This window comes from Lycorma delicatula, chromosome 5 (genome assembly GCF_047948215.1).
Source record: "Lycorma delicatula isolate Av1 chromosome 5, ASM4794821v1, whole genome shotgun sequence".
NCBI lineage: Eukaryota > Metazoa > Arthropoda > Insecta > Hemiptera > Fulgoridae > Lycorma > Lycorma delicatula.
In genome coordinates, this window is record NC_134459.1 from 53,470,679 (window position 1) to 53,493,375 (window position 22,697).

Here is a 22,697-nt window from a genome sequence, read left to right on the forward strand (position 1 = left end):
AAAAAATTGTTATCTTATAGTTCATTACTCCTCTGATATTGTCAGGACAATCAATTCGTTCGTTTTTTGTTGGCAGTCATTTAATCGCTCTTTGATATAATCAGTCTTTGGTTTGATATAATTCTTCTGATCTTAATTTGTGTACACGTTCTCTTGTTTTCAAATTTTTTCTCTTTATATTCATCATCCTCTCTTAATTTTTTAAAAATTCTTTCCTTGGTCTTAACGTTTTCTTCCTCTTCATATTCATCTTCTTCTCGCTTTTTTGAGATATATTTCTTTATGTTATCTTTCTTTTTCCTGTATGATTATTTCTTTTCAATTTTTGATTATCCACCAAATAATCCAATAATAACTGAATATTTTTCACTGTAATGTTGAAATTAACATTTGTAACCAGTATACAGGAGTTCACTAAACGAAATAGTTTAATTATTATTAACTTTTATTTATACGATACCAGAATTTGAAACTTTTGTTAAACAGCAACCCACAAAGATACAAGTAATACCGATCTAGTAATACAAGTAATAAAGGGACTTTTACTGTATCCTAATAATAACTGTACAAATATATTTGATGTTAATGAAAACTAATATTTCAGCAATTATGTAACTGTCCACTTTATTAAAGAATTTGAGGATCGTATCTCAGCAAAAAATGTGTATATGTAATTTAATAGGCATACAAGGAAGTCATGTGGTACCCACATCAGATTTTTTTTATATTAAGGATGTGGCAGGTAGATAAAACTAGTACAATCATGGCATTTTAATAAATAATGATTACTTATATAATTAATGAAAACAATCTTTGTAAGATTCATATTATTCCTTTGTAATGTTAAATTATATTAAAATAAACCAGCTTGTACAGAATATTGAGATAAGACAAATCTTACCTTAATTTTTTTTGCTTGAAAGTACTTTCATGAAAAATCAAGGTATTCATAGAAAAATTAAGGTAAGATTTGTCGTATCTCAATATTCTGTAACAGGTGGTTTATTTTAAATAAATTAATGAAAAGTAGGTCTATATATATATATATATATATATATATATATATTAAAAAAAACAAAGATAACTGAAATAATTTATTTACTGAAAATACATTAAAAAAAAATACTTACAAAAAATATTCATGATAATTTTATTAACTTGCTCTTAAGCAAATTTTGAACATGTGGAGAAAGTGCAAATTGGATTACAAGTGTCATTGTATGTAAATATTTGCTTAACAATATAACAGGTAATACAATCTTTTTATTTTTCACATTTCTTCATAATTCTCTTTTAAAATTCATTGCTGAAAGGATAATCCTTATGATCCTTAACCCTGAAATAAAAAAATAACAAATTAAGGCAGCTATGATAATACTAAGGTACTATAACGTGTACACTCCTCAAATCAAATTTGGAGGAGTCTAAATCCACAAACAAGCATCAAGAATTGCTTTTGGATAGAAAAAATCTTTTGTATGCTATCTCTTATAACAAAATTATTGACTTATAATTTTAATGTTATATTTATCTTCACTTTTATTAAAATAAATAAATTTATGTTCCTTTAGAACTTGAGTTAATGTATTTTTTATCTATATGCAAGTACCACAGCACATCAAATTAAACAGAAATAAGCATATTTTCAATAAGCATGTTTCATTTTCTCCCCTGCCAGCCATTTTATGTTATGTTTTTTCAATAAAAATGTGTCTTGAGAAAAGATTGAGATATTTTAACCAACATCTACAACTGGTATACATGTATCCAACATATATAAATAAGTTTGAAAATTTTATTACCTTTAACTTTTTATCAACTTATTTTATTAAATAAAATGTTAAAAACCTTCTTTGTGAACAAAATAATACCCCATTTATACAAACTGATAAACAGAATTATTTTTCACTGATGTTTTGCTTAGTTGAAGTATATCAACCTTTTTTCATTATTAAAAAAAAAACAGTTTATGTTACAATCCATATTATTTAAGTCCACCAAAGTCAAAGATGATAATTAACTGATGGTCATGTTCAGCTGTGAAGTGTAGGACTGGTTGTCCATAATTGTGCATTTTCATAATCCTTTTCAAACATCACAATTCCATTCACACCATCATCATGTACGGTCCTGTTCATGTGCTCTGTTGCAGTTTGTACTGCCATAACGTGAGAAAAATTAAGGACTTTAGGTATCTTTTATTATTTGCTGTATCAGTATTGCAAGAAAACAAAGTAGTTTTATGAACTGCTGAAATCTTTGATGAATCATTTTGGCCAACTCTCTTTTCCACTTATAGTTAATGTGAAATTACATAAATAGTAAATTCTGATCTTTTTATAGATTTCCAGAGAAAGATCAAGATGAATGGATTCTAATATTCCTTTTGCTACTTGTCTGTTAACTTTACTATTATCCGTATATTTACAAGGGTAAATCAAATATAAACTATATTTTTGTTCCTGAGCATCTACAATTGGTAGGACTGGGCCCGTGCTTCTAGTATGCTTGGGTGGGGTCATTAGGAGTGGGGTGAGCCGGTCATTCCACACTCCCAACCAATTCTTCAGTAACACTCATAATGTCAGAGCAACAGGTGCACCCCTCCACTGCGCAATGCATAATTATAAAATTTCCGGCTCGTGACGGAAATTTTCCAGAGATTGCACAGTTAGGGGACCAAACATTGTCAAGAACTCGTGTGCTTGCCTGGCACAAAGCGTTCAAGGAAGGACAAGAACGAGTGGAAAATCAGGAACACAATCTCTGTCCTTAAACCAGCATTACAGATGAAAACGATTGTGTGGTTTGAGACTTTCTTTAAGACGATCGACAGCTGAGAGTATCCTAAATTGCAGCACAGGTCGGAATAAGTTATGAGAGCTGTCAAGTGATCATCACAAATGACCTACAGTTCCGTAAAGTGTGTGCCAGATCGTTCTCTTGCCTTTTGACCACAAATCAGAAGTTGAGACATTTGGAGGTCTGTCAGAGACTTACAGCAAGGTTTGTGGAAGGTTATGTGCAATTTTGAGTCAGATCGTCACCTACGACCAAAAATGGTCCACCACTACACTCCCCAGTCAAAAATATTGCAGCGCCTGCTGGTGGCCTATAAGTGTAACACTAATCTAAGAATCTGCTTTGTGGTGATACCACAAAAACCGCATCAAAATCAGCCCAACCATTTTAGAGAAACACATTCTACTGCAGCACCCCCTGATAGCCTATAACCATAAAACATGTCTAAGAACCTGCTCTAAGTGGTACCTATGTAATGCAAAAAACTGCATCGAAATCGGTCAAGTAGTTTTGAGGAAAATGGTGACAGACACACATATACACACACACGCACAACCTTTTACCCCAAACATACATACCATCTCTGTTTTGTTGTGGGTAAAAAACTACTCGCTCAATTGCAACCAAATTTTTACCAAGTGAAGAAGCTTTCAGTCCTTCATCTGGGTTGGAAGGCTTCATTAAAACTAGAAACTCCTTTTCTGAAAAGATTATAATTTATTAACTATGAAAATATCTGTTCTAGAATTAGCAGCAAAACCCACTAGGCATGGTAGACTGAATAAATGATATACAAGAAATACCTTCCAAAAAGTATTATATGTAACTGCCGTACCACTGTAATGTTGGACAGTACAGATTTGTTATATACTACCAATAAGCTGAATAAGTCACAACAATAACAATAATAAAGATACCTTATTTCATAGCAAAACACATTAAACGTTTTAAATTTGTGTAGTTCGTTAGTACCAAATTCAGACACCAGCACTGTCATCAGTATTGTTAAAAATGGATACATTTACTGATGTGGAATGTGCTCGCAGTGTTTTGGTTTCATTATCTGTAGCCAGCAACTACAGTTCAATGTAATTTTCATAGAAAGTATGGTAAGGAACCTCTTAGTAGGCATACAATTTACTCTTGGCACCAAACCTTCTTTGAAACATATTGCTCTGTTACACATACAAAATCACCAGGATGCCTAATCGTCTCTGTAGCTGCTATGGAACAACTCAGAGAAAGCTTTACACACAGTCTGAAGAAATCAACTCTACATGTATCAGATGAGACTGGCATTCCATACATGACTGTTTGGTAGGTATTACATGAACGACTGCATTTGAAGTCATACACTGTTCAACACATTACAAATGATGACAAAGTTGGGTCAGCTGCAGTTTTATTTGAAAATGATGGGTAGAATTGCAGACGATACATTTTTAGACAGTGTAATATTTTTAGTGACTCAACATTTCACATCAGTGGAAAGGTAAACACCCATAACTGCTGAATATTGCGTAGTGAAAACCCTTAAAATTTGCAGCACATTCGTGACTGCCCTAAGATCCATGTTTTTCTATGCCATAAGAAAAGACAGTACAGCCTGTTCTACCAGGAGGCAACTGTAAATTATATTATTTATGTGGACCAGCTTCAAAATTTTATAATTTTTCATTTATATGATGATAACCAAGATGGACACCATTACTATTTAGCAAGATGGTGCACCACCTCATTACTGCCTAGAAGTCTGAGATTTTCTTGATATTCAATTCCCAGGTCAGTGGATTGGTTGTGAAGATCCAATTGTATGTCCACATTGCTCCCCAGATTTGACCCTACTAATTTTTTTTGTGGGGCTTCATTAAAGATTGGGTTTACATAACACCTTTGCCTGCTGAGCCTTACTTCTTGTTGAGCTAAGACTTTGAATTAATGTTGTAGCTGCAGAGGTAACGCCTGACGGCGTGGGACAAGGGCCTGGTTCACTATGAGAACAGACTGAAGAATTCTTCTCCATCAATTGGGAGTGGAACAGCTAGCACAGAACAGTAAAGTGTGGACATGAGATTTATCTATGAAGTTAAGAACTGACTTTGATTTTGACAGGTCACAGCAATATGTAAGGAAGAAATTATTATTCATTTCTCAGAAAAATATTATTCTCATAAATTTTCACAACTCAGTCATGGACAATAAAAATCACAGAATTAAAATTAAACACTAATTTAGAACAAAACTAAACACTTAAAACTTTAAAAACACAAAAAAATGTTCTTTTAGCTAAATTAAAAATGTACATACCAGTCCAAATGGAGAACACGTCCATTGCAATCAAAACTATCAATATACTTAATATCTTCTTCACTAAGTTCAAAATCAAATATGTTAATGTTGCTCTCAATACGTGACTTAGTTACTGATTTCGGTATAACAATATTTCCTCGTTGTACCTATATTACCAATAATTACACTAATGAGATCTTAATGAAAAAAATTTCATATATAACATTTATAAATAACTTACTATTACTTATAGCATATAACTTATTGTTAACTTACTGTTTATAGCATAAACAACTTTTGTAAATAGACATGCTAGGACATTATACAAGTCCCAACATATAAACAAATTGTCAGTAAAAACAAAGCTGATTTAAAATTAAAATAAGCCATTGTATGTAATAAAAACATATGAGATCTATTCAGAGATTAGGCCTAACTTTTTGAAAAAATCATTTGACTGAATGTTTACAGCAATATAAAATTAATATCCTTCAAAGTACTCTTTTTCCCAACATCCCTTCCACTTCAAGAAGCGCTTTGGAATTCACTTGTAAAAGTAGCTTTCAGAGTGTACTGAAAATTTTCTTTTATGGTTTCTATTTTGTATGTTTCTTTTTATCTATGTCCTTTTAACAGCACTTTTAATTTTATAAATAGAAAAGTCTATAGAGGCTAGGTCAGGTGAGTATGTTGGGTGTGGGATGACAGTGGCAAAATTTTGATACATTACTTACAAAGTACCAATGACATGTGGGCGGGCTGATGCACTGTTAAATTGTTTTGTCAAAGTTCAGGTCTCTTGTTCCTTATTTTTGCAGACGTTTGATAACTTCTAGGAAATAGTGGCAATTGACTGTGTCCTGCAGGTAGAAACTCATAGAGAACACAATATATCTTTAATGTTACAAAAGTCAGTCAATAGTACCTTTGAGTATGAACTTTTGTATGTTAATTTGGTCTTTGTGACTACCCACTACAATGACAGTTTTTATTTCAGAAAAATAGCATATAACCATGTCTCATCCAGTGATGAGGCATGGTTATATGCTATTTTTCTATATATATATCTGGTTATATGATAATAACCAGTTTATTATCATCGACAAGAAGGTTTTTTCAACATCCCCAAATTTAAAATTTCCTGACCGACTGCTGCTACATGATTTTTATGTCTAGATCTTTAAAAAAATTGTTGGCAAAATGATGTGTTCCTAATTTTTCGATAAGGATTTTGTGACAAGGATTCACTCCCAGTCTTTTCTTCTATTTTACAAATTATTAAACATTGAATTGACCTCACCAAATCATTTACTTGGGCAATACGGAATGTGTCTATTGGCCTTTTTGGATGAGCATAATGTTTGGTAGATTCTTAACTACTTTTAAAACACCTGAATCACTGCGATAGAGGATTCCTCCATGTAAGCCTTTAGAATTATTTTGTTTTAGTAAAATTTTTGCCAAGCTTTACACAAACACCTTCCAACTTCAAACGTTTTACAAAAGTAATCATCATAGACACACAAAGGTGTCGGGATGAGCAGGACTATTCATTAGTGACTATGCTGGGCAGTGAAACTGATCGTATGTCTGAAAATATCACACCAGAGAAAAAAAATTGGTTAATCTTTAAAGACCTCTTACATTATTTACAAACAGCAAAGATGTTTAGGATTATGCTGTAAATATTATACTTTAATTTAAAAATTCAAAGAATTATTTTAATTTGTAGTAACATTATAATGTCTCTGAATGAATTAACTGCCTCCACAATCATTAAAACTGGAAGCAGTCTATTAAAAATGTTTGAACGTAATCCATAAAACGCTCCTCTATTTTGCCTTCATTATACTTAATTGATGTTTGATTTAAACTATATATTAAAAGTATAAAACTTAATCAATAATCAACTTAAAATATTTATACAAATCTTGCGATCAACTTCAGTTTAAACCAAAGTATAAACAATATTAAAAGTAGAAAACCAAATCAATAATCAGTAACTTAAAATATCTATATAAACATTATAACCAACTTAAAGCCCAAATCATTACTTAGACCATACAAGCAATTGAAATTATTACCCACAATTTATAATACATAAATATTTAATAGTGGGCTGTGAACATACAACAATACAAATAGCATTACATTGATTCTTTTCATGTGATTTTCTGTAGTGACAGAATAATGAATTAAGCAATAAAATATTCATTGAAGGTAAATATGAAAGTTAATACACTATTGATTTTGCTTCAAAGAACTAGCAAATCACTTTAACAAGTAGGTCATTTTACAAGGATAATTTAAAATGACATGATTTATTATAACTTAAAATATCAAGGCAAAAAATAGATGAATATGAATAAATCAAGTTGATTCTTATGTAAAATAAAAAAAGAACTTCTCATGATTTATTTCATTCATCTTTCAATTAGCTCATCATTAAATAAAAGACAATCAATCCTCTTTAGAAGCAAAATACTTACAACATCAAAATACTTAAATGTTTCACATAATGTTTCTTTTACATAAAAAATAAAATTATGTCTAATTTTTCTGCCAGAGTATATTTACAAAGCTATTATGCAGTTCATTTATCATTGTTATTCCAGATGGTACTATCATTAAAAGTGCTTGCTTTGTAGCTATTAAGAAACGCCTTAAGAATAAGGATTGAATAGTTTATTTGATCTTTGTTAAGTTGATTGTCAATTTAGTATATTGTTTTTGTAAAATTTCTTATTTTTCAAATGTAACAATGGTAGCATGTGAAAAAAGTTCCACATGTTTAGCATACGACAAGCCTCATCTTCTTACAATTCCAGCAACATTTTGGTCATCCCTTACTCTAAAGGTTGGTCATATCAAAAATTGTTTCAGAAAAAAGTTTTAGGTTATATTTAGAGGACTAAGAACCACTTTAAACAGATTTGATACTCTGCCTATGAAGGGAGGTATGATTTTTTGTCTCTGAAACCCAATTTTTTCCACCCCTTGGGTCAATGACATCAAAACTTTGGTGACATCAAAACTTTAAGTTTTAGGCCCTTATCCCTTATTAGTAGAAACTTTAAACAAATTTGATATTTTACTTAATAAGAAAGTTATAGCAATATTTTGTTTTTTTCAAAAAAGCCCTCCCATTTCCACCCCCATGGTCCGATTTTGCCCATCAACAAACTTGACTGAGATTTTGGGTTGTTATTTTATATATCAATATGAAATTGAATGGCCCAAAATTATGGCAGTTATCGTGTCCGCAAGAAAGTGAAATAAACTTTTGAACTGACAGTGGTTTTTGGGTCTGGGGGATGTGAAATGCGAAAATACGTCCAAATTTTACAGTAGTTGAATCATGGTACCCATTTACAATAGGTAGCTTTCTTATGAAATCTACCAAAAATTTGTTTATTAACAAATCAGTTAAGGTGGAAATGGGCTTCATCTGACATCCACAGTTTAACAAAATCAATGTATTTGTTTACTTTTACAACCATTCATTCACAAAATCAATGTTGCATTATGTGTTTGTTTGATTTCAGCCCTGGAAAATCTGCAACTTGTATAGATGTAAAGTTAAGTCCTGCAACAATATTCTTTGAACAGTTAAACTTTGAAATTGTAAACACACTGCATTATAACAAACTGAATGGTTTGGGGGCTTCTTATCATAGTTACTTGAACAGTCCTTGATATTGTGTGGCATATGAACAGTTTGTAAAACATCTATGTATGATTTTCCAAAAATTATACATTTAGTGTTAAATGCAAGTGGAATTAACAGGATTGTGGCAAACTAAATTATACTGGCAGCAAAATTCTCTCTGTGCAATCCCATAATGTCATTATTTTTATGAAAAGCTTTGATGGCAAAAGCACGTTACAAACCATGCCAATTAGACATCATCACTAATTGGCAAGATGGTATGAGCTGATTTCTATGAGTTATTCAGTGCTGACACTCACCCAAGGCTACCAACACAAATTTCAAAATTTCCAATTTTTCTGAAAACCTTTATGTAATAAAATTCCATACTGAAACAAACCAGATGTAATTTCAAATTTTCTATAATGTTCACTCAAAAATTCTTTGTCACTTTCATCAACATTAAAATTTTCTCCCACTAAATGTAATTAATCTTCTTTCAGGTATAATCTGTAACATTCTACTTCTCCCAATTACCTTCAGATTCAGCCAATATACTGTTCAACCTTATACTCTCAAAGTAGTAGTAATAAATTTTCACTTATTGATCTGTCATTAAAGTAACAGTGAAATTTCAACTTGTATAAAGTCTGACTGTGGTTAAAATTACAAAAGAGAATATAGAACGGAAAAATATGTTCATTTTGCTTTTTGTTAAGAATAAATTTTACCTCATTCATCTTGTCACATTTATTATAAAAAAATTTATTTACTATTGATAAATAGATAATGATGACATCAATACTAAGTTTACAAGCTCTGATGTCAAGTATGTTAGTGATTTCAAAGGGTAGTAAAATAACACACCTCAAAAATAACTTGCATCTTAAATGAATATAAATGATTCTAAAAATGATCCTATCAAAATAATTACCATTTTTTTCTAAACTTTTCTATATCAAGTTACTGAAATATATCACTACACAAATTATATTTTGCGTTGATAGTTTACATTATAATTTCATTCTACCAGTGTGTTTATCAAACAATTTTAATCAATAATTTTGATACACTAAAGCAGTAATAAATTAAGCTCTTTTTTACCATTTTGATAATAAATTACTGTCACTAAAAGTAAATTACTATTAAGTATGAGTAAATAATTTTTTTTTTTTTTTTGTAAATTCTGGTCTTTTCATAAGTTCAAAATATCTTACAAAAAAAGTTATTTTAAATAGGTTCAAGCAAGTTTACACTAATAAATAAAATAATAAACAAAGTTTATAGGTACGATTCATAACATGGACCAAACTTCAATGAAACTGATATTGAAATAAGTATTTATTTATTAATAACATGAATAATTTTTATATGTTCTCACTCCTAAACACCATCACATTTTATAAAAACACTTATACATGTTAAAATATAACCTTTATTATTATCATGTACAAGGGTAAGTCAATTATTATCCGCAATGTAGTTATAAATTTTATTGCAATACAAATAGGAAACTTACATGTAAATCATTTTTCAACATAGTCTCCTTGCATTTCAACGCACTTGGTCCATCGTTGCACAAGCTTCCTGATGCCCTCATAAAAGAAGGTTTTCAGTTGAGCTGTGACCCAGGAATACACCACTTCTTTCACTGTTTTGTCCGAGGTAAATCGACGGCCCCTTAATGGCTCTTTGAGTGGACCAAACAAGTGGTAGTCAGAAGGGGCAAGATCAGCACTACACAGAGGATGAGCCAGTACTTCCAAATTGAGTTTCAGTAGTGTGAGCAGCAGTATGTGGACGGGACAACACCTTTCGACAGGAGTCCTTGGTGTTTGCTTCGAATTGCAGGCCTCAGCTTGGCAGTAAGCATCTCACTGTAACGCGCACTGTTTATTGTCGTGTCCCTTTCCTCATAATGTTCTACATACTGGACCTTGTGTGTCCCAAAAAACCGTAAGCATTAGTTTTCCTGCAAATGGTTGGGTCTTGAACTTTTTTTCAGGGCGAATTTGGATGTTTCCATTCCATACTCTGCCGTTTACTCTCCGGCTCGTAATGATGGATCCATGTTTATCACCAGTGATGATTCTGTCTAAGAAGTTCGTTACCATAGCGATACAAGCCTTTTTGGCAGAAGTCCATGCGCGTTTGTGTATACAACTGTGCGAGTTGTTTTTGGACCCATTTTGCACAGACTTTATGAAACCCAAGTCTGTTGTAGATGATTTTATAGGCAGAACCGTGACTAATTTGCAGATGATGTGCCACTTCATCAATAGTTACTCGTCTGTCTAAGAAAACCATGTCACCTGCACGCTCAATGTTTTTCTCAGTTGTGGTGGTAAACGGTCGTCCGGCTCCTTCGTCGTGCGTAACACTTGTGCGATCATTTTTTAATTTTTCAATCCATTCGTAGACACTCTGTTGTGGCAACACACTGTTCCCGTACTATACCAAAAGTCTTCGATGAATCTCGGCCCCCTGATACACCTTTCGACCACAAAAAACGGATCATTGAACACTGCTCTTCTTTGGTGCAAACAGAAAGCGGAGCAGCCATGGTTAACAGCAGGACAGTGATAATGGAACTAACCTAGCAGCATCAAACATGCACAATTAAACCACGCATGCGTCATCTACACAACACGACAGTAATACCAACATATATAAAAATATAACTAAATTGCGGATAATAATTGACTTACCCTCATATGTATGACATTCCAAACAGAAATTTTTAAAAATCATCATCAATATTATTTGTACGTGAATGCAATTCTAGACAAAACAAATAACAATGATTCAGATGAAATTATTATCTAAATTAATTTTATAATAAAAAAGCAAAGAAAAAAAAATAATAATAGTAAATGAATAAAACAAACACTACAAAAGAATCAAAATCATTCTTCACTTGAAAAGCACTTTACATCATTAAGACACTTCAAATGAGTAGTAGAATGATTTTAAAGTATAATTGACAAAAATTAATTTATTTTTAACAAAAAAAATTCATTTACCTGATATTTGATTAGCACCTGAGCTGGAGTTTTTGAATATTTTTCAGCAACATTTTTAAGGTTAGGATCATCTAAAAGTTGAGGATCTTCAGGTTTGGCCCATGGACGATCAGGTGAACCAAGCGGGCTGTATGCTGTCAAAATGATTCCCTTTGAATTGCAAAACTCTTGTAATTTTCTTTGATTCAAGTATGGATGACATTCAACCTGGAAAAAGATTAATATATATAATCTATATTGTTAAATGAGGTTAATTAAAAAAAAATTACAGGAATAGTCTAATAAATATATAAATATACATGATAATCACAGTGTTATCAGAATTATGTGTTATCTGTATATATAAAAATGAATGTTTTGTTTGTCCTATATGTGTTCCTATACCACTCATTCGATTGCGATGAAACTTCGGTGAGTTGTTGTGTGCAAACCTGCGAAGGTTTCTGAATTAGCTTGGACCCATTAGGTGGCCCTGGAGTCGAGATATTTAAAAAAAATTGCATTTATGGACCGATTTGGTTCATATTCAGAATATATATTAATTATGTGAAAAGAAAGATTTTTCCAAAAACTATACCTGCTAGGTGGCACCGGTATCAAGATATTTACAAAACAAACAAATATACAAACAGACTTTCTTCTTATATATATATATATATATATATATATATATATATATATATATATATAAAGGCAATGTTCATATATGTGTCCGCTATAGACTAAAAAACTACTGCACCAATTTACATGCGGGCTTTTGCAAAATGGTCCGCGTTCTCCGGCAAATGTTTAAAGCTATTGAAATCCTTGATCTGACCATTAGAAAGAAAGTTTGGAGTATTTTGAACAGATTACTGTGTTTAGAGAGTATGAATTAAATCCAATAGGTAGTGCTGTTCTGACAATTGGATTTATTTACATTCTGACTTTTGTGAAAGGTTAAATTTTGTGAAGTTTCTTAATGTTCAGCATTAATTGTGATGATTTTGTAGCCACATCTTTTTTCATTAAAAATCTGATAGGTAGTGCCTGTTGCTTTGCCAATTGGATTTATTTATATTCTGACTTTTATAAAGTGAAAAATTAAATTTTGTGAAGTTCCATAACATTCAGTTTTTTTAATGTTTTATCAAACTTTCAATTGTGTTCATTTAATCTATATATATATATATATATATATATATATATATACCTGACATAGCTTCACATTGCTGGATCTGCTAGTTAATAACAAATATCAGTTGTGGCACGTATAGGAATTGAAAAAAAATCTTGTAAAAAAGAATATTTGCAATTGTAGTGAAAAGAAATAACTAATAAAAATTAGAATGCCTGTTAAAAATGTGAGACTAATTAAAATTTTCAAATATTTAACAATTTTAGTTTAAAATGAAAAAAATTATCTTCCAAAAATCAAAAAAAAAAGAAAAACACTTAAAAGTGTGATGTTTTGGAATCTCTGTTCATATTACAATTGATCCAATAGGAAGTAATATCAAAGAATTGATATCATTAAAGTAATTGATTGATTGAAGTAATGATTCCAATTTTGAGGTAGTGCTATTCCCCCTCTTCATGGAAAATTGTACAATTTTAAAATAAATCATTAGCAGCGTCGCTAAAAAAGAGATTCACTTGCCATGGAATCCCTGTTGAGGTCAATTTATATTTATCTTTATTGTTGCACAAGGTTTATAAGACCCCCATAGACACTTATGTTGAATGCTTTATAGAAAATGTAAGAAGAAAAATTACACGACTATAAAAATTAAAAAATTAATGAAGACATCAGACCAACCATTAATCTGTAAAAGTATATAGAAATAAATATTAAAACTACGTGCAGTTTTGCACTTATTTATGTTTTTCTAAGAGAAAAATTTAAGCATCTTGAAGACATATCAACCTCCTCCTCCCCTTTTTTTAAACTTCAATCAGTAAAAATTCTATACATTTTTTTTTCTTTAATAAAAATATAATGGCCTTGAATGGACACTCCATAATTTAGGAATAACTTTAAGATAACTCATTGTCAATAATTCCCTACTGAACACTTTTAATATCCTAATATATACCTTATGTGTAACATCATCTTTACCAATTTTAAAATCTCTTCATATTTTGGGACACATTTCAGAGTATAAACATTTATCATGAACCTCACATATTTAGTAGTTTACTATCACACTTGTACTGTGATCATTCTTATTTTGGCTGCTGAATATAGCAGCACGCACTGTCCATTCATCATTCATCATTCACCATCATCCATGACTGTCAAATGCATGAAAATGAATCTCCAAACCTAATAAACTGGACTGCATTTTTTTCTAATCTCTTGTACTCAAGTATAGTTTCAACACTGGGGTTTTCATAGATAAAAATAATCATATATCTAAATTAACTAATTGTTATTGTTAATTAATTGTAATTCTTCCCAAACTTTAACCTAGATAATATGAAGTAGTGATCTTCTGCAAACATGGCAGTACTGGCTTTCTTCAAAATGATGTCCTGAAATTAGTGGATTGAGACTGAATAATTAAAACAAATGAACGCCTTATCAGTGACTTGAAATTTAATTTTTTTCTTCAAAGAATTTTCAGTACCAGTTGAGAATATGTTTGATAGTTATGTTTTTTTTGTAATGAATGTTTCAGGAAGTTGATCCAATGATTCCAAGAGTGCTATTAATAAACCTTAGATTACACCTATCCCGTATGGGGGGTAACCCATCTAAGTTACTTAAAATTTTTGCCAAATAAATTAATTAGTTTCATAAATTGTAGAGTATTTTGTTATTAATGATTAATAATGTGCTATACTTATTATTATTCTTATCTTTTGTCGATGAAATTACACAAAAGCTTTGAAACTTGTACTGGGAATATAGAAATGAAACCTAATAGTATATGAAAAACACCACGCTTGATCGCAATTTGAACCCGAGACCTCCAGATGAACAGCCTAGATTCCACCACTTTATATTAAATTTTTAGCTAAGATCTCCATTTATATCTACTTGAAAAGTTGGCTGGCATTTTCTAATTTCGGATGTGGCTTAAAGAAAAATTTTAGAAGATTAAACATGATTAAAAAAAAAAATTGTAATCTCATTATTTTACAAAAATTCTCAGATTACCATTTTCTAGACCAGAGGTTGGTAACACGGTGCCCACAGGTGCCATGGCACCCTTGATGAGATTTTTATATGCCCTCACCATATTACACACCTACTAAGCCCAACAACCACATCGGCATCGCACATATATAAGACAATCAAGATCAGTGTCAACAAATAGCAATCAAGGTCATACACTAACACTTGCTACTTAGCACGTAGGAATATTCTCGCTTCTGATAAATTTGGTAGTATGTTACCATATTCTGAGTGCTATGTATTTTGAGTGTTATTATTATTGACTATATTTCATTATTTACGTATTATTAGTAACCATATAATGCAAGATAATCGTGCTTTTCACTATCAAATACGTATTGTACTTACTGGTTAAATGGTACATACAGGATGGTTATTTTATAAATAGCCCATCATGAATAATTATACAAGAAAAAAAAATGTATTATTTTAATGTTGATTGGGAAGAACAATTTTGTTTTTTGTTTTTAAAGGCAAATGTATCTGCTTATAGTGTAATAATAGTGCAGTGCTCCCAATAACTTTTAAACTTATTTTGTGCCCATACTGACAAAAAGCTTGCCGACCTCTGTTCTAGACAATGATTGTTTTGTGAGACTTCCTAGTGAGGTTATAACATTAAAAAAAAGCTCTAACGAATAAAAAGAGCCCATAAATAAAAATAATATACTCTGTGAAGAACAGTCATTGAACTTCCATCAATAAATAAAAATAATATGCAACATATTACTATTACAAATAAAAATAGAATATAAAGCAACACCAAACAGACTTTAAAAATTAATTACAATCAATAAATTCAAAAATAAAAAAATAAGAAATACCTGAATGACAACAGGTTTGATTTCTGCTATACTTAATATTTTCTCAATCTGCTGGCTATTAAAATTTGATAATCCAATAGACTTGATAAGACCATCCTTAACACACTTTTCCAGCTCTTTCCATGTGTCAATATAATCTGTTGTACTATACAATATCTTATCATTTTCATCTTTAGGGAAAAGATCACCACCTTCCTTGATAGAAAAAAATACAACAAAAAATCAGGAATAGCATTTATTTGTACGTAAAATAAAATTACCATTATCTAATGTATTTTAATAATTTAATAACCAGAATTAAGATAATAGAAATGCTGAATATACAGCTTAACCAATCATTTTTAAGCGTTTGACATTCAGGTGGCGGGAAAAATAGCAAAAATGTCTGAAAATTACATTAGGCTTGTAAATTAAAAAAAATTGAAGAGCTTTGAAAGAAGTTATAGTTTTAACTAAACTGTCACAGTAGTGTTGAGTATGGTTAAAAAAAGAAAAAAATAGAACACAGCATTAATAACTACAAGAAAACTATTTGTTTCTGTGAAACTAATTATTATCGATTAAAATTATAATAAAAGTGCAAGATATCTTAACAACAAATCTTTAAAAAGCAAAAGTTAAAATTTTATTTGCTTTAAACATAATCAGTATCAGATATTTTTACTTTAAATTGATTTTTTTTTACTGATTATATGATACCTTTTCAGGCATTTTTAATGTGTTTACAATAGAAAAATGCAAAGGTAAATTTTGAGCTTTAATAAAATTATACATAATTTTATACCTGAAATTTAATAATTTATAATTAATAATTTATAGCTGTTAACAAGGCTAGCTCAATATAGACAAATTTATTTATTTTACAATGTGTAAGAACTATACAGTTATATATTTATTTACTTTTACAAATAATAAGGAGGAGATGAAACATGACTCTTAACACTGATCTCGTATAGGAAAATCACATGAAAAAAATATTTTTTTAAACAATAAAGAAAAGCCTCTTGATCTGTTATTGCATCTTATATGGACACAATAACTTCACGGAGAACATACTAAACAAAAGCTGGGAGGTAAGAAAAGTGTGCAGCACATTCATGCTAGGAAATGAAAAGCCTGACCAAAAGTCTTAAAATAACAAAGAGTATTTTAAAGTTTTAGGAAAAAAATACGTATTCAAATGATTCAACTCACTTTATATCCCATAGGCCAATGTATAAGATATAAATCTAAGTATTCCAATTCAAGGTCACTTAATGTTTGTTTTAAGGCAGGAACCACAAGATCCTTTCTGTGGAATGTATTCCATAACTGAAAAAAACAAGCGATCATAGTTTAGATTCTATTAATTTATTAATACTAAAGTAAATGTAAAAAAATAAAATTATGTAGTGTATATATGTAAACATATATAGTATTATATATATAAACATATAGTATTACATTCAATACTAGCAACATACTCAAATTTCTTCTTCAAATAGGGAAAGAATTAAATCGGAATCCAATAATTTATTACTTAAACTATATACATTAGTACAACAATTAAATGATACAGAATATTTATCAAAACAGTTCAACAAAAAAATCAAAACTTGAATACTTTCAGATGAATGTCAATTCGTAATACAACTACTATTAATATAACATTAATGTGTAATTAAAACCAGATTTCTCATACAGAAGCATGAAATAAAATTTATATCATTAAAAAAAAAAGTTATGTAAGAGTTATAGCTAAAAAACATAACAAAACAGAATTGCACATTGGAAACAGTCACTTCAAGGTTATAAGAACAACTAATCTATGACATTCACGTTGTCCATCAGGCGAAGGGGATAGTGAACAGTTTCCTGTAATTAAAATTAGTAGTGGCAATTATATGCATATAAAAAGCATCACACAACTTATAATAATAACAACTTTTATAACATTCATGTTATAAAAATAACATAATACAAATACACACCAATTTCAGTCATGGAGAGACATATTCTGCAATCTTTTTACTTTTGTTTTACTCAATACAAATAATAAAAAAAATGAATGAAGTTGTTTTTGAGAAAAAAACTAAATATTGACCACAGCTATGGCCAACCCCAAATATTAATACAGAATCATGAGTTCCTTTTATAGACTTCTAAAAAGGAATGGTTTTCAACAAAATATTTTTTTCACTTTCAAGCCCCCCAAACTGATAACCAAAAGTACTGTTTTTGATTATTTATTTGTACAAGTTACTCGGGAGATCACGTACTAAGTTTCTTATATTAAGATCACAAAAAAATGTTTTAAATAAAAAACTCACAGTATCACTAGCTAACTGGAAGAGATTTGTTTACTTTTAATCATCACTGCTTAATATCATATTGTTATAACATCATACACTATATGAAGTTATTCTGATATCACAAATATTTATCCCAAAATTTTAAGTAAATTATTTTGAATGCTTCTTATGAAAAGAAGAAAAAATATATTTACCACATAACAGACAACTTAAGTTAAAACTCAGTAGTAACCATTGTTTCTTTGTATTTCTGTTGTTACTTTTATCAAAAAGTATATATTTCTTTAAAATTTCTGCATTTCTTGTACCATATCCTTAATATTTTGCTGAATAATTGACACTATGGTGGGTGAGGTTTCATACTACCAGCGTGTCAGACAGAAAGTCACGATTTTCAAAACTGACTTACAATCTTTGAGATACTACAGATCATTGAGGCAGAGGTGCGTCAAGTGATCTGCAGTATGGCACAGCACAAGGCCCCCGGATATGATTGTATCACAATGGAGCTCCTAGTCTGAGCACTTCCAGTAGTTCTTGGTCCTCTAACTAGAATATATAATAGGTTGCTCTTTGTCGGCCACCTTCTGGCATGTTGGAAGTGTGGATACCTGATATTGTTGTACAAAGGTGGTGACAAAGATCCTGCTGTTAGTTCTTGTTACTGTCCACTAACGCTCTTACCTGCAACTGGCAAGGTGTTTAAGAAGGTCCTATATTTGCATATTAATGTTAGACTGGTCACTGATCATTTGCTAATGGACAACCAGTATGATTTCCGACCGGGCAAGAGCACTGAGGATGCCATACTAAAGGTGATGGACATAGCTTCCTCCAGTTCATGCAAAATGTATTAGGGATTTTTCTGGACATATCCGAGGCATTTAACAACTTATGGTGGCCCTCTGCCCTGTTTCAGATGTGGAAGCATAAGTGTACATGAAATGAATTAGAATGCTCTCAAGTCACTTCAGCCATTGGATCGTTTACCTGCATGATAGCAGCTTGGACGTTCATAAGACCTTAACAAAGGATGCCCTCAGGGCAGTGTTCCGAGTCCCCTTCTTTGGATTATAGAATTCAATTTCATGTTATGTTTGAGGTTGCCATGTGGTTGTCTTGTCGTCGCTTATGCTGACGATACACTGCTACTAATTGAAGGGGATTCACGTAACAAGTTAGAGTTCCGAGCTGCACATGCTTGTGAGACACTTTCACTGTGGAGTTTCCAACATAAGATGATTTTCAGACCAGAGAAAACCACAATGATGTTGCTTAATGGCTGATTGGCTGCTTCCTGATGAATCCGGGTTCAGATGGCTGGTCTCCCCATTCAGTACGTTACGGCTCTAAAATACCTGGGTGTTATCCTTGATGAGAATTTTCAGTTCAAGGAACATCTAGAGTATGTAGCAAAAAAGGCTGCTGATGCTTTTTATGGAGTCATTCATCATGATTGGGGGTTGAATTACCATACCATGCGTATCCTTTACAAAGGTGTCAGCAAAGCTATTATGCTGTATGCTGCGCCTGTCTGGCTCACTGTCATGGTTGACAAGCCTGTCATGGCTTTTAGGTACTGCAGGAACATTTTTCTGCAGGCCCAGCGACTCCTCTTGCTGGCTGTTATAGGCAGTTATAGAACAGGCAGTCTGTGTTAAAGCTGGAGTCAAACCAATAGATATCTTAGCTAATGAGCCACATTTCCAAGGTAAATAATCTATTGATGTCAGAACAAAAGCAGGAGATTGAAGACCGGGACCTTGCATCTTGGCAGGTCAGGTGGGACGAATCCCCCACAGGTCACGCATAGTATATTATAGTGTCCGATTTAGGTGTGATTTGATGGGTCTCCCCCAATCAGTATATTGCAGTTTCTCCAGGCATGGTACCTTTCGGGTGAGTTTGGCTGTTTCATTTGGTGGATTCAAGTCAATACCTGGATTGTGGGACTGATGATACAGTGGACCACATCCTCTACGTCTGTCCCCGATACGAGGTCGAATGTTCAAGAACTATTACAGATTTGAGAGAATACATTACTTTCTGAATTTCTGTATTATATGGATGATCCGCGAAGAGTGATCTATAGTGACTGGTTTTCTTTGCGCCCTTGCGATGTGTAGGCCTGCAGAGGGAGTTTAATCGATGTACTCGATAGTGGTAGGATCCCGGGTGGCTAGGGTTCCGGCCTAGGCATTGGATTTGTTGGAGGAAGGCGCACTGACATCATGCCACGGTTATATTGGTGTTTGTGATTCGAATTGGGGGTCCCGCTGGTGGGGGTGGCCGCGCTACCAGGGGGGGGGGCTTCGTTCCGCCAGTGGCGATCCTGGTTGTGACTTGGAAATCCCGCATGAGACTGATTGAGGTTACGTTACCCTTGTTAGGTGATCTAGACTAGTCGACTTATTTGGGTGGAGGTCTTAATTTCTATCTTGGGTAAAACATAATTTTGACTGGTATGAGTGTAACACTGATTTAACTTTCAACTCGTTCGTTTTCGTTGGCATTCACAGTCACGAACGGTGCTGTCAAATCTGGACTAGGTGCGGGGTTCGCGCTTCCGCGGTTTCGGTCAGTTAGTTTGAGGGAATCATGTTAGGTTGAATGTTTAGATGTCCGTTTGAGGCCTACGTGAAGGCGAAATTTGATTTGTACTTTACTGATGCAAATGTCTGCCGAGGCATTTCCATCGGTGGCATCCCGATCGAGGCTTGGCTGACGACTGAGATGTAATCAAAGGGTCTAAAGACGACCTCCGATAAAGCCCCTCAGGCTCAGAACGGAGGGGGTGTTGTGGCGTCACAAGGTGGGTGCTACCTCCTACTGGGTTGGGATGCATTTCTGTTAATTTTTTTTTTAATACAGATGTAAATTTTGGAAGGCCTACTCATATCTTAAATGTAAATAAAATTTAAAACGTAAAAACAGGAACAATAATAAACTACCTTCAAAATCATATAAAAAATATTACTTTTGATTTCTTTTTTAAATTGTAACATTAAGAATTATAGTTTTTAGTTTTATTTTGGACAGATATCAAAACGTTGAAATTTTAAATAAGTGAATAATTTATCTGCGTTTACTTTTAGGTCGGTTTAGTTTTTTAATTTATCCTGTACTGTTTTATTAAAAAAAAAAGTAACATGGAGGAAAATTGAAACAAGTTGTATCATTATAACAAACATAAATATGGGTTTTTTTTTGTCTTCAGTAATTTTACTGGTTTGATGCAGCTCTCCAAAATTCCCTATCTAGTGCTAGTTGTTTCATTTCAATATAGCCCTACATCCTACATCCCTAACAATTTCTTTACATATTCCAAACGTTCCCTGCCTGCACAATTTTTTCCTTCTACCAATATTAAGCAACTATCTTTGTCCCTTCAATATTAAAGCAACTATTTCAGTATGTCTAAATATGTGGCCTATAAGTCTGTCTCTTCTTTTAACTATATTTTTCCAAATGCTTCTTTCTTCATCGATTTGCCGCAACACCTCTTCATTTGTCACTTTATTTACCCGTCTGACTTTTAACATTCTCCTGTAGCACCGCATTTCAAAAGCTTCTAATCTTTTCTTTTCAGGTACTCCGATCATCCAAGCTCCAAACAAATATTTTAAAAAATCTTTTCCTGACGTTTAAATTAATTTTTGATTAAGCAAATTATATTTCTGACTGAAAGCTCATTTCGCCTGTGCAATTCGGCATTTTATATCGCTCCTGCTTCGTCCATCTTTAGTAATTCTACTTCCCAAATAACAAAATTCTTCTACCTCCATAATCTTTTCTCTTCCTATTTTTACATTCAGTGGTCCATCTTCATTATTTCTACTACATTTCATTACGTTTGTTTTGTTCTTGTTTATTTTCATGTGGTAGTTCTTGCGTAGGACTTCATTCATGCCGTTCATTGTTCCTTCTAAATCCTTTTTAATCTCAGCTAGAATTACTATATCATCAGCAAATCGTAGCATCTTTATCTTTTCACCTTGTACTGTTACTCCAAATCTAAACCGTTCTTTAAAATATGGGTAATTTATATAAAGCACAAGCATAAAAGGACCAATTTATACGAATCTAAGCTGATACAGATAGTCATAAGAGTCAATATTTTAAGCAAAATATAACATAATTAGTAAATTGTGATTTATAATGTAAATCAAAAGAGTATATTTATTAATTTGCCCATTTTAATATTTTACCTTTCTACATGTAAAAAATGCTTGAGTATTCATGGACAGCACTTAACAAATAGTATACTACTGTGGGGAAATTGATTCAGTTTGTTTTACTGCTTTTGTGATTATTCCATGTTTAATATTTTGCAATACACACTATTACGTAAAATTTTATAAAATTAATAATACTTACGTCATTATATGTTTACATGCAAATCTCTTTTATCTAATATTAAAAATAGAAAATGATAATGAATCACACATTAAAAAAATAAAAAAAGATAAAAATAAATATTATTTGTAAATAAAATTAAAAACTGATTAAACAATAATTAACGTCATAAAAACACATATCACTAACAAAAAACTAAATTTTAATACACATTTTTATTTATTATATTCACATTTTGTCATCATTGAACTAAAAATTAATTAACTAGTTTAAAATCAGTTTACTACATTTCATGGATATTAT

The 22,697-nt window shown here is 31.6% G+C and overlaps 1 protein-coding gene across 2 annotated transcripts in view; it reads right to left on the reverse strand.

Moving 5' to 3' along the window:
- Positions 1 to 1,081: 1,081 nt before the first annotated feature.
- Positions 1,082 to 22,697, reverse strand: part of LOC142324954 (aldo-keto reductase 1B-like) — a 32,872-nt gene continuing 11,256 nt past the window's right edge. The window contains exons 3-8 of one of the 2 annotated variants that reach the window (XR_012756459.1): positions 16,942 to 17,058; positions 15,748 to 15,942; positions 11,764 to 11,970; positions 11,449 to 11,521; positions 5,110 to 5,258; positions 1,082 to 1,336 (exon numbers count right to left, since the gene is read on the reverse strand). Coding sequence is in view for 1 of the 2 variants with exons in the window: in XM_075366119.1 (XP_075222234.1) it covers positions 1,294 to 1,336; positions 5,110 to 5,258; positions 11,764 to 11,970; positions 15,748 to 15,942; positions 16,942 to 17,058 (711 nt within the window). In the remaining variant the exon portion in view is untranslated. The remainder of the gene's footprint in view (positions 1,337 to 5,109; positions 5,259 to 11,448; positions 11,522 to 11,763; positions 11,971 to 15,747; positions 15,943 to 16,941; positions 17,059 to 22,697) is intronic. The other variant, XM_075366119.1, reaches the window with a different exon arrangement.